The sequence below is a fragment of the Neoarius graeffei genome, chromosome 13 (assembly GCF_027579695.1).
Source record: "Neoarius graeffei isolate fNeoGra1 chromosome 13, fNeoGra1.pri, whole genome shotgun sequence".
Lineage (NCBI taxonomy): Eukaryota > Metazoa > Chordata > Actinopteri > Siluriformes > Ariidae > Neoarius > Neoarius graeffei.
In genome coordinates, this window is record NC_083581.1 from 4,642,106 (window position 1) to 4,664,825 (window position 22,720).

The 22,720-nt window shown below is 39.5% G+C and overlaps 1 protein-coding gene across 1 annotated transcript in view; it reads right to left on the reverse strand.

Moving 5' to 3' along the window:
* top1b (DNA topoisomerase Ib) overlaps window positions 1-22,720 on the reverse strand; it is a 53,768-nt gene that overhangs the window by 18,946 nt on the left and 12,102 nt on the right. Inside the window, exons 3-6 of the mRNA XM_060937159.1 lie at window positions 11,842-11,938; window positions 4,683-4,791; window positions 3,099-3,157; window positions 488-571 (exon numbers count right to left, since the gene is read on the reverse strand). Coding sequence (XP_060793142.1) covers window positions 488-571; window positions 3,099-3,157; window positions 4,683-4,791; window positions 11,842-11,938 — 349 coding nt within the window. The remainder of the gene's footprint in view (window positions 1-487; window positions 572-3,098; window positions 3,158-4,682; window positions 4,792-11,841; window positions 11,939-22,720) is intronic.

Below are 22,720 nucleotides of genomic sequence, written 5' to 3' on the forward strand. Positions count from 1 at the left end.
TCAGCAGCACAGCATTTTATCTCCATTTGTACAGTTTTCCAATTGGACTGATGATGCGGAAAGTTATATTTCCCCGATATGACCGCGACCTTTCTTCGATGCATCTGCGCCGCCTATTAAAAGCATGAAAATTTTCACTATTTAAAAACAGACGGCTAAATTAACCATTTTTATTACAAAGTCTAATAGAGGAGACCCAAGCGGCTTCTTTCCGCTTCGCGTATTCCCATCACTGCACTGATTCTGTCGCTAAACACGAGCTACGGTTCATTTTTACAGCCATGAACTTGATAATTATCCAAAAGCTCGGTAACGCATCATCAGAAACGCGATACATTAATACCGCAGCACATTCGGTTCAGCATCATGGACATCAGAAATCAATAAATAATAAGTCATGCTCGTGAATACACATGTATTTTGTGTGCTTGTACTTAAATACGGCTTTTTAGCCTGGGCGAGATTTTTAAAAACCTCCATCACGTACTCGTCGTCATCCCTCTCCCTCTTCACCGTCTTGTCGTGCTTCGGAGACGAGCAGTAGCCGTTGTCCTCCTCCACTTTGAAGTGACTGTGGAGACAAACATTGATGCAGCAACTCGACTCATTTAGTAATTTCATATGTAAGAATATGAAGTTAGTGTTATTCTACATCCAGAATGAGCATAGGAAGTCATCGTATCCATGGAAACGAGCACACTTAATTTGAGACTAAATTATTAAACCCCAGTAATAGATCAGAACACAACAGTCTATACTTTACATGAGCAGGATGTTTTATGCTTTAGTGCACTAGAGTTCTATAATAATGAACGTTTGCAGTACAGACACAGGTTTGTGCGTCTTGGACAAAAGAAGATCGTAGTGAAAAATCATCATCATGGCTACAACACAGGAGTCATTTAAAGGAACGCACCTGAAGTGCAATTAAAATAAATAGTGAATGATTCGTTTCCATGGCAAGATGTAACATGATTAAAGCTGCGTTTTCTCCTTTCACAGCGCACTATTTTCAGAAAGTCAGCATTTCCATTTATTCTTTGCATCACGTTGTGACTTAAAGGTGGGGTACGAGATTTTTTTCAGGAGTATTTTTTACCATATTGCTTGAAAAGCTCCTCACACCCATGTTGCAAGCAGTACAATAGAAGGTTTGACCCAAAAACGAAATATTTTAATCCAGTCTACAGTGTAAAATAAAGGAAAAACGCCATCCAATCATATCGAGGTACCACCTCAAAATGATTGGATACTGACACGTCAATCAGACTGAAGCCCGCGAGCAGCCCGCCCTTCTGTGTGTGTGTGAGCATGCGAGCAGAGTGTCACACAAAGCGCAGGATTTTCTCAGTGCGCTCCCTCCAAACAACGGGGATTTACACGAAAACGGAAGGAGATATTCACAAAATTCTTTCACACTGAGTGCCGCAAGGCTCTCCTGAACACACTGATGTAATTTTTTTGTCTGTAGTGTAAAAAATGAGGTCACTAGAGCGAGTTAAAAACGAGTGACTTTTCTGCCACGTTTATAATGGGAGTCTATGTGGCTGCGTGGCTGTCCTCTCTTCACTTTCAGGCTTCTCATTCAAAAACTGCAAGTCCTATCGTGTAGGTAGACACATTGTGTGAATCAGGACAAGTGTGGCTCCTACTTTTGAGAAAATTGTGTGTGTGGAGTGAAAATTGGGGCTGAAAACACAGTTTAAATGAGAAAGTTTGAGCTATTTTTCCAAGCTCTCTACACTCTGCTCCACTGGTGTGTAACGCAATAGACACCCATTATAAAGCTGGACTTTCTCAGGCTTTATAAGGGGGAGGAGGGGTGGAGCCGCAGGGGGTGGGAGCATGGCGAGGGCGGGCGTTTCTTTTCAAAATATGGCTTGCGGGAACTGTTATTCCAAAATCTCATACCCCACCTTTAAATTTGAAAGATGTGCGTTTCTCTCAATTCTGTGAAATATTGCTGTATCGAATCGATTGTAAAAAAAAAAACCTAATGTGAGCATAACGTTTTTTGTAATATTTCAGCTTTTTTCCAAATAAATGCACACGTTTGTTACTTGGCTTTAACTCGATTTTAAATTGTGTATTAACGCGAACACAGATAACCTCTACATGCCTAGCCACGTTCACGTCTGGAAACTTTTGAGACGTGCTGTGAAGCAAGATCGGTTTGTATAAACACAGAGGTGATTATATGAAATCGTGCACGCCGATTGGTCAAGAGATACACACGCTTCGTCACCGTCAGTGAGGAAGAAACGATGAATGAAACCGCTCTTCCTAAAACAAAAACACTGAAGATGCTACGAAGTTTGGTCTAAAACCATTCAAAGGGAAGGCGGGATTGGGATTTATTTTATCGGTTTCAAAACAAAGGAGTTTATGCGAGTCCTGCGGAGAGAAGAGACACAAAGCTATTACATTTACATGATGACCTTGAAGTTTGGAATAATTATTATTATTATTTTTTTTTTAAATCACCACCCGTGTGTTTATACTAAAACAATTATCCGCTTCAGGCTCAGTGAATAATAACCTCAACTCTGCTATTATTCACTTCGCCTTTGGCGAATAATTGTTAATTATCTGGATATTTAAGTTATTCTAAAAAATCGAGTCGTACATGAGCTGACGAGGCGCATAGCACAGAGTTGTCCAAGGCGTGTATGACGAGATTGAGTGGAATAACTTATTCTCTCCACATTCACTGGATTTTGAAAAACAGAGCCTTTTTGGGGTTTTTTGCAAATTCAATAAATAAAAAAAAAAGTTTATACAAAACTTCCAAGATTCCGCTTAGAACGTAAACAAACCGGCGAAATGATTAGCAATTTGTGAAAAATGCTATAATAATAACCGTTCTGACCATCAAATATTTTCATTCCACATCCTGTTGCTGTTTTTGTATTTCATTTATTTATTATTTTTTATTTATTTTTTGGGGTGGGGTTTGTTTTTGAGTAGTTTTTATTTCGTCCTCAGTTGGTTCGGTATATGAGCTGATAGCCTGGTAGTAGAGTAGCCAATCAGAGCGCACGACTGCTTGTATCCAGTGCACGTGGATAAAACATCATTTGGAGGAACGTGGGTCGTACCTGACATAGCCGTTCTCCTTCTCCCTCTTATGCTTCCCGTTAGAGCTGTGGGATTTAATCTGGGGGGAAAAAAAAAAAAATTTATACAAACAAAAACACACCCCTGCGCAAACGTCCTGGAAAGAAAGGCTGTAAAGTAAAAATGACTTCAAAGCTAAATTTATGAAATTCTTTGTTTAAAAGAATAATACACTACACAATTAAACAATAATAAACCAAACCTCGATATTCGGTGTAACGATCCTTTGGCTGCTTCCAGTGTGTTCAGTTTTATAAAGAAAACAAGCTCCACGTTTTCCTGAACATCATCTAGAACCAGCCCAGGTGCACGTGGACACTTCACACTCCCTTTTTTTTATTTTTATGACGGAGGTGTGTCCGCACTTTTGACTTTAGATATATATCCAGTAGTGGTGTAAATAATAATCGATACATATCGATGCATCGATCCTACAGTTGACGATCCAATGCATCGACACGTCCGCAAGAGAATCGATCCTTGTATGTATTTTACCTCCTGTCTATTTTTAGTCATCTGCTCTAAGGCGTAATTCTGACTCCTGTGCTGCAGGTGGCGCTAACCTTACTTTGTCTCCACCTCCTACTTCGCTTCCCTACCCTCTTTCAGCGGGCACACACACTCACAAACAGTCGGGGCAGACATTTTGTTATGGCGGAGAAAAAAAACTGACTTACACACTCCTCAAAGTTTTAAGTCGTTCGTATGGAAGTATTTCGGTTTCCGCAAAGAGAAGGGACAATTGGTAAGGGATGTGGCTATATGTAAAGACTGTCGATGTGAACTTAGATACTGTGGAATTACTATTATTGAATGAAGTATAGGCCTACTTTTTTGCTGCTAGTGCACATTCTGGCTCATTGCACTGACTGTGGAGTATTTTTATTTTATAGTGAATGAAGGATAGGCCTATGTTTTATTTTTTGTTGCTTTTTTGCTGCTGATGCACTTTTGTTGTTATTGCACTGATTTTGTGGAGTATTTTTATTTTACAGTGTAAGTGCAAGTATAGACCTATGTTTTTGTTACATTTCTCTGGTAGTGCACTTTTGCGGTCATTGCACTGATTTTGTGAAATACTTTTTTCATGTAAGGCTTAAGAAAGGCCCTTCAGTATCTATAGCTAAGACAGGTGCATTTTTTGGTGAATGAGGTGTACAGTAGGCCTAGGTAGAGCACTACTTTGTTACTTTTGTTATTTGCTATTCTTTCTCAAAAATATTTGATGATATTACAGCTTCTGTTGATTTATTTAAAATTTGAAATATAGCCTAGCCTGTAAAGTAAAAAAAAAAAAAAAAAAAACAATTAATCGAATCGGATCGAATCGTGGGGCATTCTTAAGTATCGAAAATAATCGAATCGTTGCCTTAAGAAATCGATACTGAATCGAATCGTCATGATGGCAGTGATTTACACCCCTAATATCCAGCAGGTAAGTACAGATTGAGCACGATATTAAAAATAGTCCAGGAACGACACCACAATGTAACATGAGCTACAAACTAGGAGTGTGGAGAGAGAGATAAAGAAAGAAACAGCACCCCCACACACAAATGCCACACCTTCTCTTCTCTCTTCTTTTCTTTGTGTCTCTCGTTGCAGTCCTCCCGGTGTTTCACTCGCTCTTTCTCGCGGTCCTTGTGCTTTTTCTCAGATGAGTCTCTGTGCTCACTGTGAGGGGGAAGGTGGAAGACACATACGAATGATAAGGTCATGTGATCACTAGATCGATATATTGTTCAGATGGTCTGATTCGCAGGTATTCCCCCCCCAAAAAAAAAAAACCACATTCCAGCACTTTGAGGGACATTTTATTTCCTTTGTTAAACCAGTGATTTATTTATTTCCACGCCGTCATATTCACGCGCACTCAAACAAGAACACTGTGTTGGAAAGATGGACATCGCACTGTGGAACTCGATCCCCCTAAGACGTAGAGAACTCCCACTCAAAACATTTAAGAGACATCGAAAGGATATAAATTCCTAAATTAATTAGTTCCTTATACCCACTAGTGCATATATCAAGTCTCACTATTGAATCGTTCAATATCGTATCTCACTGTAAACGACTAATTTATTTTTTGTATCGGGGCGCGTGAGAGAACAGCCATGCTGAAGGGTGTGCCCCGTGTAAATAACAGCTTATTATAAATGCGCTGCCAAGATGGCCGACCTTACTGCGTCCATGATTCGCTTTAAGATTAGTGTCGTATTTATAGGCATGTGGTGGTTTTGCCCCCTGGTGGCTTGTCCTCATGTTTAAATGTGAATTAAGTCAGTCAATCAAACATGCCTCCATGATGGATCATTCTAGATTTAAAAAAAAAAAAAAAAGGGTTTTTTTTGTTTGTTTGTTCTTTAAGGCAAGTTTGAGCTTCAAGGTTTTGACCACATTTTTCATCTGACTTCTGTAAACTCGCAGAGCTAGTTGAAGAAACTCCGAGTTGCTCGCTGAACCGAATCAAGGGTTTGCACGTTTTAGGGTGTATTCACACCTACGTTGTTTGGTCCGGACCAAACGAACCAAATTTCCCTTGGTCCGGACCTTTTGGGTTGGTCTGAATACAAACCACCGAACTCTGGTCCGGACCAAACAAGCGGACCGAGACCGAGCTGCAAGGTCGGACTCGGTCCGGACCAAAGGAACCCTGGTGCGGATCTTTTGGAGGTGTGAAAGCAGACCGGACCTAATCTGACAGTTTTGCTTTTTTGTACCTCGGGAGCTTCCGTCGTTTGTCGAGCATTATGGGAAACAGTGTCTTGACACTCCACCGCAAAGTGCAAACGCTGTTTCGGTTGTCAAGGGTCGTTCAGTCACCAGTGGTAGGCGAGTACAAAAAATGAGTAGGGGGCAAACGTGGGCCGAGGAAGAAACGCGTACCCTTGTGGATATATGGGCAGATGTCCACATATCTGAGCTTTTGGAGAGAACACACACAAATGCCGACGTGTTTGCTGTATTCAGTGAGAAAATGAAGGAGAAGGGGTTCACGCGCTCCCCAGAACAATGTCGGCTAAAAGTGAAGAAACTCCGTCAGACCTACATTAAAATCAGGGACATTCTTTCAAAAAGTGGCGGTACTAGCGACGCAAAAAAGAAATTCATCTATTGCATGAAGAGCCAGAACTGTCACAACATGATGTGCGCTCATCAGCGCTATCCTCCGTAGCCGCCTTGCCCTTTGTCGTTGATAAATTACTTGTACAAAAAATGGAATAAACATATAGCTTTGATGACATTAAAAAGAATAACAGCACGGAAAGCCTCCGTGACTACTTTTGAACTTAACGCTTTGTGCGCGTGTCGTCTCTGACCAATAGCTGAACGACCTCAGGGCGCGTGGCTTTGTTGACAGATTTTGGTCCGCTTACTAAAATGTACAGTGTGAAAGCGAACCGCACCAAAATGAAAAAAAAAAAACAAAACATTTGGTTCGGACCAAAACAAGTGAACTATCCTGGTCTGAATACACCCTAAATCTCGGCAGCTCGACAGAGCAGCTTCACAGCACGTTCTGATCGCCATTCTAAGAAACATTCTGGTTTCCTGGGAATAATTTGGAGCCATTCTGAATTCCTCTCGTCTTTCAATGTTCACATATTAGATGTTGAAGCAAACGAGCGATAATCCTTCCTCCAAAGTAGGACGAAAAGCCGAACTGAAGCGCTTCACGGCAGGATTTTGTTGCAGAGCGTATTAACTTCAACATGAATCGACACGCCAAAACCACTCTCAGTTTGGAGCAAATCACAAAAAGAAGTTTCACTTCTGACTTATTACATAGTGCTTTTGCTGATCGTTTGAACATCTGAATTGAATAAAGCTATCTGAAAGAGAATTAAGTTGTTCTTGTAATGCTTTCGAAAATCACGTCTGGTGTTTGAGCCCAACATCCTTCAAGAAGGGGCTAAACCACCAAAAACCATGTTTATAACCATCACTTCTTGCTTGTGCATGAGCATACATTACTGTCTGTCTTATTATGCACGAGCTACTTCTGTTTTGTTTTTTGTTGGGGGGAAAAAAAAAGATCAATTGGAAATCAAAAACAGCCGAAACACAAACGAGTCAGCGAGCTATTCAAGAAATGAGCAAGGAAGCGCGTTCAGAACCCGCTAACAGAAATTCAGTTTTGAAACTGCGCGCCATTTATTCTGCACGCATGACTGAAAGCATCACCACACATAATGAGAATCTATTTTAAATCTTAGAAATAAAAAAAAGCCAGATAAAACTAGTAACAAATCGCTTGCTCAGTCTTTACAGGAAAATCAGACCGAGGTCTTGACAGTATTTTCCCATAAAGACCGAACAAGTGAGGTTAATAAGTAGTTATTAATTTTAGCCCAAAATGTATTTAATTACCAAATGGGGGGAAAAAAAAAAGCCCCACACATCATTAATCTGTTGAACACTGATGGCTACAAAATCACTAAAGTAGGAAAAAAAAAGCATTTCATTTAACGCTAATTTTTAGTGAACGTTTCAAAACCCACACCTATTTATTTTCACCTTCTTTCCACTTCAGTGCTTTCGTGCACACATTACTCTCACACACACTTCCCTTTACAAACGAAATGCAAACATCGTTTCAGCTCTTATTTGTTGTTTAAAAGTCGCTGAAGCATTAAAACTAGCAATCTACCTAATCTATTTGAACGGATATGGCCCGTGCCTAATATTACCTGATATTCCTGCTTTCTGAGAGAGTCATGTTCTGATGCGCGTGTGTAAAATAAATAAATAATCAAGCACAAGCACAAATCCGATCTTTTTCTCTCTCCGGTTTACTCTCAGCGCAAACCTGAAGTACGGTGCGGGTTCGATTCCTCTCGGTCACAGTGAGCCTTTTTATATGCTGTGGTCCAAATCACTTTGCACTAGGACACACCCACAGCATTCTGATTGGACGGAAATGAGGAAGTGCAACAGTGTGCAACTTCAGGTTAATCTCTTCATTGATGCTACTACTACTAAATATGCAGTTTATCACCACCAACATTTAAAACTAATCTGATAGAGGTTTCAGTATTATATAATATTCTAGATCATAAACACTCCAATTTAAAAGTGAATATGTACCATGTTTTTTTTTTTTTTTTGGGGGGGGGGGGGGGGGGTAAGTTTAGGTGTTCTTCCTGTTTCTAGTCCTTTCTTCTCCTTTTATTCCACAGCTTTCAATTTAAACTCAAGGTCACGTCCACATTTTCACACTGACCATCTGAATAACCTTCCATTTTCTTTAAAAATTAAATTAGCTGTATATTGTGTCTACGTGTCTCGTGTTTATACAATTACACCAATTTTCTCTCATTATGATTTATAGTGTTTTATATGAGCCTTGACGTTCATGGTCATTTATCATCTTTACATTTCTCCCATAATTATTGATCGGAGTTAAACTGCATCGTTATATTTGACTTAATGACATTTTAATTCTGTCTTACACAAGACCTCCTTGATATCTGATATTTACCCATTATAAAAGTTTAACGCTTTTTTAAATTCTAATACATTTGTTACACGCCTTCGACTCACTGTACATAAAGATAAATAAAGTGAAATGGATAAAACTTCCTTTAGCAACTTTTCATGTCCTCAAATGTGCATCTCTCCCTCTCAAACTACTTTACAGGGTCATATAAAGATAACAGATGCTAATTTAACATTTTGTCCCACTGTCCGCCATTTTGTTTTTGTCCCCTCCTCTTGTTTAAGATCAGCATAAAGTGCCTGGACCCTGACGTGAACGCGGCACTGAAGAACACTGAATAAACCTCGACAGCAACCACTGAAACTACCATGAGACGTTCACACACTTCTGGGATCGTGTTTAGGCGCGTCGAGGATCTTATGAATAACAGCCATTAGTGACAGAACAGGACTCCGAGAGGGCAATCGAGAGCAGTCAGGGAGGGACAAAGGACTTCCTTATCACACCGAGAGCGCAAAAAAAGAAAATGGGGCATATAAATCATCATATGTAGTGTACATCGACAGGAGAAGAGGATCACATGGACTAAACCAAGTATATTTAACTATTTCTGGATCAAGAAAGGGGACAGACAGAGTCACTCATTTTATCCATCTATGAATTCTGAATTAGATGTTCTTGTGTGTTCTAGAGCCACGATTCTTAAAAATATACAAATAAATACGGGTCTGGGAAGCCATTGGGGCCAAAAAAAGTGACTAAATATCTGAAATAATTAGACATTGAGTGTTCTAGACAAGATATACATAGAAGACTAGATGCCTCACCGCTAGGGCTGTAACGATACACCCAACTCACGATTCGATTCATATCGCGATTTTTGACCCACGATTCGATACGCCCACGATTTTTTTTTAAATGGTTTTTTTAAAGTAGTAAATTTGACTTATTAACATTTACTTACTTACATTAACTATTTAATAACAAATAATTCAGACCACTGCAGAGAATGAGTAATATGTATGCAAAAATGAACAAATGTATATCCAAAGATTGTTTTATTTCTCAAAATAATACTGTTGAGCCGGAAGCTCTGTTTTTTTCGGTTCTTTTTCCAAATCATGTAAATCCGTTAAGATTTTTTTTTTATGGGGGGGGGTGCCGGCTCCCTCACTGTCTCACTCTCATAGGGCCAATGATTTTCTGAGATCGCGGAAAACAGATGGAAATTACGGAATTTTTATGGTGAAACGTTGCTCGCGTGTCAAAACGTAACTGCCGCAGAAGGCTTCCGCCCAAGCAGACATGCCTTCAGTGTTGCCAGATATTGCTAACGTTTTCCACCCCAAAATATGTTCAAAACCAGCCAAAAAGCACCTAAACCCGCCCAATCTGGCAACACTGCATGCCTTTCCGGTCAAGTGATTGGCTTGTGGCACACCTAGCCAGCCAATGAGCTGCTTGTTTACAGATTCGCTCCCCGCGTCGCAACCAGAATGGCGACCGCTTAAAAGAAATGAATGCTCTGCCAGTGGCGAGTGTGGACGTTGCGTGACTCGCAGAAGATTGTCGCAGGTCGGCGAAAAAACGACTTACTAATAGATATAAAAAAATAAAAGTAATTTAAGTAAGTTTAAAATGTAATTTAAATAAAAAGTAAAGTATTCATAAATTGAAGTTTGGAAGCGCCTCTGTTTCTGGGCTGAGGAGAAGTTTGAAAGGGTGTACCGCGATTCTGCCTTCTTGTATCGCGATACGGATCGTGGCTCTGCATATCGCGATTTCGATACGCATATTGTTACAGCCCTACTCACCGCGTATTCCAGAACGTCCGCACAGGGCGGCCATCTTACAACAGGCAAGCTTTTCCACAGAATTTGCAGTACACTGAGGTAAGACCATTGAGATGCTTAAATGTTTATACTCTTATCTCGCTGAAATTTTGACGTATATACAAATGGTTTGATTTCTTAAAACATTATTAAATGTGGTTGTAATCCTGGGTGCTTGAACATGCTAAAATCGTACCTTTTCTCTTCAAAAACGACTTACTGCAGCTTTGGCAAAGTTGTGTTTCATGCTAGGCTAGCTCGTAGCACCAAGTAATTTTACATGGAAGGTCATGAGATAATATTTTCAATAACTGAAGTTGCACTTGCACATGGTTTTCATTTTCGGGTTGGTTAATTTAAAACAACTTGCATTATGATTTCTAGAGGAAATTAAATTACTGACTGTGACGAGATGCCAGACTTCTGCGTGGCTTTCGGTTGCTCGAACCGGTGATGTCTGGAAAGTAGGGCACGCGGGATCACCTTTCACCAGTAAGATAATACATTTTTTAAGGATAATCGGTAGCGTTATTTACTTAGTGAAATAATGTCCAATACAGTTCCTGATATGAGCAGCCGGGCTAGGACAACAGTATCATACTGTATTGTTACATTTGGGTGTGAGGTTGTAAGTGAGTAAGCTGTTTATTTAACTTTAGCTTCCCCTACGGCCCTATCACATATAAAAATATTTTCACTAAAAATTGGAAATAAATTGTATGGTTATTTGTCCTAAGGCCGCAGTTATCCATAAGTATGCAGCGTTAGGCTTCTCATAGCATAGGAATTTCAGCATGTATTTTTTTTAAAACATAAAATGATTATTCATCATTAATATCATAAATACATACTTCCGTTTGTGTTTTTTTTTATATAACAAACCAAACCGTTTGAATATCGATTGAAATTTGAGGACGTTATGGTCATCTGAAAAGTACATATCGCTACCAACACAATGTAATGGGTAAGCCAGCTGTCTGAGGTAAGATGGCCGCCATGTGCGGACGTTCGACTTCGTTGACGGGCAACGGGGACGAGGCATCTAGTCTTCTATGTACATCTATGGTTCTAGAGCCCCGATTCTTAAAAGATGATAAAGTCTGGGAAGCCATTAGGGACCAAAAAACAAAACCAAAACAGGTTCGAAGTTTGTGATTTCCACAACAAACAAAAGGTCAGAAACAACAAATTTCAAAATAAATTCCATCTTCAATAAATATATGAAAAATGTTCCTGCACACATTTAACACTTTGCTGTAAAAATAAATCCGTATCGAGTGGACTGTAATGCATTTATTCGTTTAATTAAGAGTTAAAACATTCAAGATTTACTCGAGACACCATAAAATCCAGTCCTGTATCCGATCACCACTCCTGATGTGTATGGAGAGGAGGAGTGTGCATGGACAGACCGACACACAGCAGTGAATAAGTAAAGCAGTGGAAGTTTACCTGTTCGTGTACTTGGACTTTTCACGCTCTTTGTCTTTCTTATGGTCTTTGTGCCTGTGCTCTTTGTCTTTATGCTTGTCTTTATGTTTGTGGGAATCTGTGAGGGGGGGAAGAAGGGAACAAAGAGCAGAGCTGAATGATGTGGAACTCCAGCAGCCATCGCGTTAACAAGCCACTCAAGTGGAAGTGTGGATCAATCCTTCACACAACCTGCTAATAACTTACAGTTAATAAAGTAATATTTAAAAAAAAAAAAAAGCCAAGTTTGAATAACCAAGCAGCACATTTTTAATATATTAAATTTCTCTCCTCTATTCTTCATCAACTGAAATATTACTTTGGTTTAAAAAAAAAAAAAAAAACACCCAAAACCTTTTCATTTTCTTAATACCCAATACTCACATTTGTAAAGGTTTGAGTACAATACAATAGCCTGTTAACTAAAATACTAATTAACAAAGGGAATAATTTCATAATTAAATTTTTTCGCGGTCCGGTTTCCATCAAATCCTGCGCTCTGATTGGCTGGCGAGCAGGTCCGTATCCTACGGTATGGACCCCAGGCGACTCGCTCGTTCACAAACATAGTAACAATTTGTGTCAACATTTATTTTCGCATTTCTCAGTATGATAGCATTAATGTTACAGCATGGATAGCGATAATGACAGTGTTCACAGCGAAAGCGAGTTTTACTCCCCTGAGGAAGACGAAATAAAAAAACAACATTTCAGGAGAAAGCTAAAAACCTCTAACTGTTGCTAACGCCGAGCAAAAACATGGCTAAATCCTGAATGACTCCTATTTGTATAAATAGGGGACTACATAGGCGGCAAAATGTAGTTTTTTTTTCCTGCCATGGAAGTGCACTTGTATACCGAGGAGGAAGCAATTTGCATTACAGCCGTGAATGAGGATTCAAAATGGCGGCTCGGCTCGGTTTTCCCTTTCGGGCGCTCTCGTTTTCTGTTAGAATTTGGTAAAGATAAAAATAAATATATTATTTACCAGCTTAAGGTCGGTCCGTATGGTGAAATACCGTGACATCGGCCCAGAGGGCCTCGCTCAGTACTTTCAAGACCTCGGTCACGGTATTTCACCATATGGACCTCCCAGCTGGTAAATAACATTTCCTTTCCTTTAAAAAAAAAAAAAAAAAAAACATCTCTCGTCTTTATCTTTCAGCAGTCTGTAAAAATAAAGAGAGCGCTAACTTGTTAAATCTATTTGTACACAAATCACACAACAGCTCCTTCACATTTAATTTGTTTTTTTCATGGCATTAGAGCTGTGTTACTTCTGCCTATGATGAAGTCACGTGTATTCCTGCTATTGTATTTTATTGTATGCACCCTCTGCTGTCTGAACAACAAAATTGCAGCTAGGAAAAACAGATTACGCAGGCTGATTATAAAATCACGATTCATTTATTTCATTGATTCGGATAGTCAAATTTATATCGCGATTTGTTGTCACACAACAGTATTATTGTAGGAAAATACTAAGTGCAGTAAAACAACAATAAATAGTCTGAGTACTACATCAAGTAATGAGTAGTAGCTGTAATGCAAGTAGTAAAATATAATATACATTTCAAAACTACTCTTAATACTATTACTAATTAGCAATAGTTACTTAATGAACGTAATAGTCCTACAAATAATAAAATGGGTCCATACAGCAGCAGAAGTGGTAATCTCAGTTATACACCATAAGTATTAATACTAGAGGAGCAGCTACAATTATCAACAGTCCATAATTGGACACCTTTTCAGATTTACCAATAAACAATTTTACAAAAGGTGAGTTTCAGTTCCAACAGTTATTATTGGTTAATCAAAATCAACCGAAAGACCGCCCTCACCCTTTCATCTTGTCTGACGACACAGCTCGTTACTGGAGATGGAAATCCCCCCCCCCCAGCACGATCAGCAATCTGAGGAAAACCTGGATGTCATCATCGCAGGTAAGCGTGCTGGAAAGATTCAAATTCAGCGATATTTCATGAGCTCCTCGTCGAAACCTTTGTTTCCGACGCTTTCATTTGACAGTCGCCATTTTGTATCTAAACGCGCATTTGAGACATCACGCGAGGTGTCGATAATGGTGATCGCTTTCACCGGTGTCCACCATTATCGACACCCTGTGGGATTAAGGGACATTTACAGCTGTTATGGATCGATCTTTGTGTAACGTTGTTGAAATGGATGAAGTGCTTTTATATTTAAATTTTTTTTTTCCTGATTCATAATAGAATGGAATGTTGAGTGTATTTGGAATCCGATTGCAATAAATAGAATTAGACCAGAATTAAATTCCTAGCATATAAAAAAATTGCACGCTTGAAACATTCAGATTTTTCTATTCCATTAGGAAATTTTTTTTTGCAGTTTGTTGTAAATATCGACCACAATATCAGGAGACATTTTATATTTTGGTTCATGCGACCTTTGACCTGGATTGTCATGTGGTTACAAGGTCATTTCCCTGTTGACACTTATTGGTAAACTACAAAACTAGAAATTAATACAAACAAATGATTAACAAAATACAAAAAAAAAAAAAAAGATTTGATGCAGGTTAATCATCAGTTCATTTGTTTACAAAGATTAGAATTACTTCCTCATTTACGTAAACACTGACCAGGGATCCCAGCAGGAATTGAAAAAAAAAATAAAGGAATGTAAGAAACTATCAGCAGGGGTCGCAGCCCCCTAAAGCTGTTGAGATTAACATTTAAAGATGCTATAGAACACATTTTTTACATAGATTTAACATAGAAAAGAAACAGAATTTAACAACGAGTATCTACTTGATGCCATATTTTGTAATCAATGACATAATTGGCAAAAAAAAAAAAAAAAGTTATTTATACAAATTAGACGAAAACGTAGCTTTGAATATACTTGCCTAAATATTTCACTGATTGTTATAACAATAGTACGGAAGCCGAGAGAGGCCCTTCATACAATCCTTTTTTTTTTTAATTCACCTTGTTATCCTGAGATAACGACATAATTAATTCAGGATTTCAAGAAAACATCACAACTAACTCGAGATCTCGAGAAAACAAAACAATTATTCCGTGATCTCGAGTAAACAGCTGAGAAATGGTTCATTCAGGTGCGCCAAGAGACTTGTGATACGCTGACTTTGGGGCTATTTCTCATTCTGTATAGACGCAACTTTGGTCATTAGAATGTCTGGAATAATCTCCTCTGGGACCCCCCCCCCTCTCTCTCAAGGCATCGTAAAAAGCCATTTCTGCTCTGTTACATGTCCGCCAATTTCTAAGTCTTCGTTGTCTGACCCACAGGGGGCGCAGCTCTGCTAGAAATCTCAGCTGTTTTCTCGAGATCATGAAATAATTTTGTTTTTTCGAGATCACGGAATAACTGTCTTGTTTTCTCAAGATCACGGAATAATTGTTTTGTTTTCTCAAGATCTCGAATTAGTTGTGTTGTTTTCTCGAGATCCTGAATTAATTATTATATCGTTATCTCGGGATAACAAGGTGAATAAAAAAATTTAAAAAAAGGATTATATGAAGGGCCTCTCGCGGCTTCCGTACAATAGTATCCATAGTTCATCTCATTTATTTTTTTGTTTCGAGTTAATGTCAATACTAGTCTAATATAAGCCACATTCATTTTTCAAAAATCATGAATAATGAGCAGAAATCAGTAATGTTAGATATATACATATGTACAGCAAATACTGGCGATATTTGATTTAAACCTCTGTCTTTTTGGAAGGTTTCACTGCAGAGGAGTTTAATGCTCTTTTCTGGTGTGCATTCTGTGATCTTTCCTCCAGTTTTCTCTGATCTTTCCTTCTGCTTTTTCTGATGTTCCTGCAGTGCTCTGAATCAAGTCCAACGCATTAGAAACAAAAGCACGAACGGAGTTAAAACACGTTTTCTAGCAAATGGGCGCAGCCATATTGCTTTCTCGTTCTATCGCGTACAGTCTCGCGGTATTTACATCAGTTTAACTTCCGAGTGTTCCCGAAGGTCAACGAGAACAAACGAAGCCGACGAAAACATCACTAAACAAGCAAACCAAATCAGAACGTATTCTGCTGGTCATTTTACTTAAACATATTTTTAACAGATATACAAGAGATTTAAAAAAAAACAAAAAACACTTTGGCTAGAAGAATAGCGGAATTCCGCTAAATAGCAGACGTCTGGGATCCCCGACTGACATCCATATATTTTATATAAAAGATATTTTGTACTAAATACAAGTCTATGGAAAACTAATTTTAAATAAGAACTGTTTTGTTAACTTAATACCACATACCTTTTTATTTATTTATTTATATATATATATATATATATATATATATATATATATATATAAAAAAATCAATCATCTGGATGTCGATAATTGTGGAACGTGTCAATAACTGCAGACAAAAGGTGTCGATAATTGTGGAACGCGGTCACGTGATCTGATACGCTAAGTAATCAGGAACCAACTTTTGTCCCCAGTGGAAGTTTGAGGAATTATTCATGCCCAATTTACGGACTGAAAGTCTTTTCTACTTCTGCAACGGCTAAAAGATTGTTAAGGTGTTGATAATTGTAGCTGCCGCTCTAGTAATATATATTTATATAAAAAAAAAAAAAAGTTAGCGCTGGATGACAATTTAATACTGCAATAATTTTACATCAAGTCACAACACGCCAAGATATTGTGGATCTTGGTATCTTTTTTTTTTTTTAATATATTTTCAAAAACTGACTACTTGACCTACAGTCGTGTTCAAAATAATAGCAGTATGTTTAAAAACGTGAGTAAAGCTCAAAATCCTTACAATAGTTTTTATTTCCATGCATTGGGAACACTGCACATTATATTCTACATCAAAACATGAAGAAAAATGTATGAATATTTTAATTACTTTACAGAAAATGAAGAAAAATGAATATTGGGCTGCTCAAAAAAAAATAGCAGCGTCTGCATTTTTCATTACAAACTCAAATATTTACTGTATAAACTGAAAATATCTTCAGGATTTAGCATTCCTGTGGATCACTAAACGAATATTTTAGTTGTATAACCATGGTTTCTGAGAACTTCTGGCACCTGTGAACAGGTATTCCAGCCCAGGATGATTTGACAACATTCCACAATTCCTCTGCATTTCTTGGTTTTGCCTCAGAAACAGCATTTTTGACGTCACCCCACAAGTTTTCTATCGGATTAAGGTCCGGGGATTGGGCTGGCCACTCCATGACTTTCATTTTGTTGGTCTTGAACCCTGATGCTGCTCGCTTACTGGTGTGTTTGGGGTTGTTGTCTTGTTGAAACACCCATTTCAAGGGCATTTCCTCTTCAGCATAAGGCAACATGACCTCTTCAAGTATTTTGATATATGCAAACTGATCCATGATCCCTGGTATGCGATAAATGGGCCCAACGTCATAGTAAGAGAAACATCCCCATATCATGATGCTTGCACCACCAGGCTTCACTGTCTTCAGAGTGGACTGTGGCTTGAATTCAGTGTTTGGGGGTCGTCTGAAAAACTGTCTGCGGCTCTTGGACCCAGAAAGAACAATTTTACTTTCATCAGTCCACAAAATGTTTCTCCATTTCTCTTTAGGCCAGTCGATGTGTTCTTTGGCAAATTGTATCCTCTTCAGCACGTCTTGTTTTTTTTTTTAACAGTGGAACTTTGCGGGAGCTTCTTGCCGATAGATTCGCTTCACACAGGCGTCTTCTAATTGTCACAGTACTCGCAGGTAACTTCAGACCGTCTTTGATCACCCTGGAGCTGATCATTGGCTGAGTCTTTGCCATTCTGGCTGTTCTTCGATCCAGTCGAATGGTAGTCTTCAGTTTTCTTCCACGTCTCTCTGGCTTTGCTGTCCATTTTAAAGCGCTGGAGATCATTTTAGCCGAGCAGCCCATCATTTTCTGCACTTCTTTATACGTTTTCCCCTCTCCAATCAATGTTTTAATCAGAGCACGCTGTTCTTCTGAACAATGTCTGGAACGACCCTTTTTTCAGGTTTTCAGAGAGAAATGGATGTACAACATGTGCTGGCTTCATCCTTAAATTTGTGCCGCCTGATTGCCACCTGTTTTTTCACAGAATGAATGATCTCACTAATTAAACTCCACACTGCTATTATTTTGAACACGCCCCTTTCACTTAATTATTCGATTACACAGACTCAGGAGCATGCATATCATGAATGTTGGGTCTGTTGGTTTTCTATGACTCTACTACACCTACTGGTAAATTATTTGCCATGTAGTAATATAATTTCTACCAAAAACAGTGATTGATCGGGTTAGTCATGTTGGACTGCTATTATTTTGAACACAACTGTATATGATTGAAAACGTACTTTTTTTTTTTAAACATAACTTACAATATTGGTACGAACGAAAGTAGTACGAGTAAAGTATTAATACACTAGTAAATAAATAAGAATTTTATAGGAGTATAATTTTTCTTTCGCCGATGCCTGGGGAATGAATCTTAATTTCAACACATCTTCACCCAAAGAGAGCAACGACGCTGTGCTCAAACACGAAGAACCAAAGTCTTCAAACGGATTCTGGACACCGATGTTCTGTTCTCTAAAATCAGTCCTGTCCTCAGAGTTCCTCCATCAACTTCACTGAAGCGAGTCAGGCAAATTAATTTGACCACACACCAAGTTGGTGAACTCCAACTTTGATGGTCAACTTCTTCACCTGTTCAGTCGGTAAGTGTAGTATTTCAGAGACCTTTACCGCGGGTCATGATCCCATTTTCTGGGAGGTTTGGCAAACATCAATTTTTGATGCATGTGGTTTTTTCGGCTCGACTAATGCACGTCTAATATACCCAAGACGGTGTGCATGGATGAAATTCCACAGGGGTGTGGTTTTCACAATATTCTCCGTCATCATTGGAGGACACAAACTAGTATTGTCGCTCTTCTAAATTACGTCCTCTCCATCCATACTTCTCAAACACTGAAACCAACACACTTCCATCTTCCTCGTCTTGGAAGCCAAGCTTGTCCTCCAGATCCCAGGGAGGAAATCTACCACACATTTCCAATAGCTTTCTTCTTACGGACACGTTGACCTTGAGGTCTATAAGCACCGATCTAAGCTCCGTGAATTTTGCTGCTGCCTTTGATGTGCTCTATCAAAAGAGCGTTTAGATTTTTTTGATATTAGCTTACCCACGTAGATGCATCATCACATCCTCGATCTTGCTACCATCCAGACTGAAGTGTTTTGCATGTGGTGGAGTTTATGATACGAGGCTGAAAATGGTTTGAATAGAAATCAAATCAGTTAGACCTGTAAGCGTTTTGGACTGACGAGATCTTTCGAGAAAACCAAAACTCAGATATATTTCAACAATCAAATGCTTGCAAAGGAGCCAACTTGGTTCAGTATGGACGGTCAAACCATTGAGGTGGTGAGGGAATTTGGATATCTTGGTCAAGCTGGAACGAATACAGAGGACAGATGTTTCAGCAAACATCACGTGGCGAGTGTGACGGCCAAGTCCAACACGCTATGTAACGTGTTCGACTGCAGGGTGGCCACGTCCGCTAGATGAAAGATCACAGAAGCGTGCACTTGATCGTGACTGACCTACAGCACACAAGTACGATTCCCAAAAGAGCAACAAATGGCCAAGTTTGCTGGATGTAGTGCCTGCGTAGTACGGTGAAAGGTGGTTGGTGCTGGAAGGTTTCCGACAAGGACGAAACTTTTCATTTCATGCAAGACATCTTGAAAACGACTCCGTGGTGATCAGAGACACCATCAGCGTACGGTACCTGAAACGGATTGCTCGTGTATCGAGAGGAGGATATAAAACTCACGAGAAAGAGCTCGTCTTCATCGTCAAGAAGAAAAATCTCAGACCCTTCAGTGAAAAATCACAAATCTATCCGGGGTCATGGCTGAGCAAGCAAAATGGCTCATTTAGTCCAAACCTGAGCTCAGCAGGTTTATTAAATTTATGTTTTGGCCTGCCTCCGGGGTGACTATGGTCACTAATGGAGACCTGTACGGTTTTAGTATAATCCAATAATTGAAATATAAAAATAATTAGAACTCCTTGAGGGACGTCCAAATAGCTCGTTACACCGAAATGGACCCACTTGTCACACGCAAAACTTTCAGCACATTCTCCGAGGCACTATCGCAGTTGGCTGGCTGAGTAAAAGGACCACGAACGGAGGCGATGACTGATTTCTTCGTTTGTTACGGAAATGACGGAGGCTACAGCTGTAGCGTTCGTTGCCCAAACACCAATTCGCTCCGTTTTCTAAATCTTCATTGACTTCATTCATGTGTTCTAATCACCGATGATGTAATTTGTCACACGCTACATGGCTGGGAGGTATTTATAAAAAAATAAAATAAAAAAAGCTGCCCGTACGCTTTAACTAGATGCTAAGTTTAGCAGCATCAACAGTCATTTAATCCTTTCATCCACCCTTTGATCAGTGTTCTTGATAATTGTTAGTGATTGACACCCAAGCGAGACTCGTTAAGCCCTTGTTTTATGGTGTTAACAAGTATCGTTAACTCAACTGTGGACTTGATTACTTAGGTGGGGTTTACATTAGACCGTATCAGCGGATCATCAGATTAACGTTTTTAAAACGATTCGCCTGCACACAGCAACGCCAATACACGGATACGCTCGGCTCCGCAGGCATCCTGCGCTCCAAATCACTCTGCCCTGAACAGCGAGTGCCCTCTGGAGGATGCGCACTCCAGCCCTGCGCAGCTCACAGAGCGCGCGAGTATAGCGCACGAGCAGTGATTCGGGACTGAGCCGCTGTGTGTGTGGTCTCAGTGCATATCGGGCATGCGCGTCACTTACCACTTGCAAGTGGAAGGATGGCAAGCCTAAAGACAATCATAACTACACAATGGGCAGTATTTGCATCAGTATTTGCAGTATTTTCATACTTTTATACTCTTTAATGAAAGGTGATACAAGGCGGAAGTCCGCGCCGTTTTTCAGCAGTCGCGTCACATGACCAACACCAGCGAATCAGGAAGGTGGATGTCACAGTGACGTTGTCCAATGACGACGCCAGCTAGAGCTCAGCACAGCGTATCCGCGTATCCTCAATGTTTACACAGCACCGGACCAGACACGATCTGGATTGAATACGTGGACCCTGGCGGATTCCCGTTCCCCGGCGTTTTAATGTAAACGGACAGTGCATCCGCGAAGAAAACGAGACAGATACGGTCTAATGTAAACTTGGCCTTAGTTTGTCTGGTGGAAGAGGAGTGCATGGCTCAGTGCATCATACAAGCAGCTGAACGATGGATGTAATTGCAGGAAGTGTGTTTATTTACAAAGAGGATAAAAATGCAAGAAAGAAAGGCAGGGTCGTGAAACGGGTAATGGGTCACGCAAGGCATAAACAGAACAGCGGAGGCAAAGGTGAAAGGCGGAGTCCAAATACACAAAGTCAACACACCGATATAAGGCTTGGTAATGGGAGATACTCGGTACAGCGTTTATACTTCAAGTCTGTGTGTTTAGAGAGAGTCCTTATAAGCATGCTGTGATTGCACTCTAATTTGAAACAGGTGCATGGTACTGTAATTACCGTATTTTCCAGACTATACGTCGCTTCGGAGTTTAAGTCGCATCAGCCAAAAAATGCATTATGAAGACGGAAAAAAAAACATGTATGCGTCGCACCAGACTACAAGTCGCACTTTTTTGAAGGGTTATTCTATCCATAGAATGTGTGATTCTGATAAGCAGTGCGTGGTTACTGCATTGTTTATTTAATAAACAAACAGCTGAGCAGTGATAACGCACCCTTTGCCCTGTAAGTAGCCTAGGCTGATTTTAAATATCTACTACTATCTTTAATACTATCACTATCGTTATTACTAATAGCCTATATTATTATTATAACTAATATTAGTAGCCTATTACTGATGCATTAATCAGTTTGCTTTTAGAATATTTTTACCGGTAGGGCTTATTATCGCCCCATGGCTCTTTCATCTTTGTTATTAAAGCTGTAGTCATCATCGAGGAGTGTCATTCATTTTTGTCGAATTTTATTTCATCAAATCAGAGGCCAAGTAGGCTATAGGTATATCATCTCCAAAGACAGGTACGGTAGTAAAAACAACCGTCTAGTGAAAAAAGAAAAAAAAAAAAACCACCCCTCAGAGGAAAAAAAAAAAAAAAAAAAAAAAAAAGTGCGCCTGCCAGTTAACGTCATATCAGATAAAAACATTAAACGTTATTCAGACCATTAACACCATAACATCAGAGACGAAGAATAAAGTTTATCTTGGAAGGAGAGTTGTTTTTAAAAATGCAAAACAATCATTTATAAATAGCCCAGAGAAAAACTGGCTGAATATGTACCGTAACATCAAGTTATTCAATAGCCTACAGGCCGAAAATCATTACATAACTTATTTAAATAACTAGAGGCCTATCATTAATAATAAAACACAGGTCAATCAAGTTTATCAAGCTGACGATTTCACTCCAAATCAGCAAATCCATTGAATTCCTCATCCTCGGTGTCGCTTCTGAACAACTCTGCCAACTCCAGCGGCAGACGAAACGCCGTTTCCTCTTCTGCATGGCTGTCGTCAGACTCGGCATCAGCTCCAGTTATTCCGTGGTGAAAAAAAACAAACAAAAAAAAAACAGATACATGTCGCACTGGAGCATAAGTCACATGGCCAGCCGAACCATGAAAAAAAGTGCGACTTATAGTCCGAAAAATACGGTAGTCCTAATGGTGCTGCGGGCGCTGAGTGCCAATGCAGGTGGACATGACTTTTTTTAATGGAAGACCCCAGCTCATTATCATTAAAGGCGGGGACACTTGGTTCATTATAACGCGGT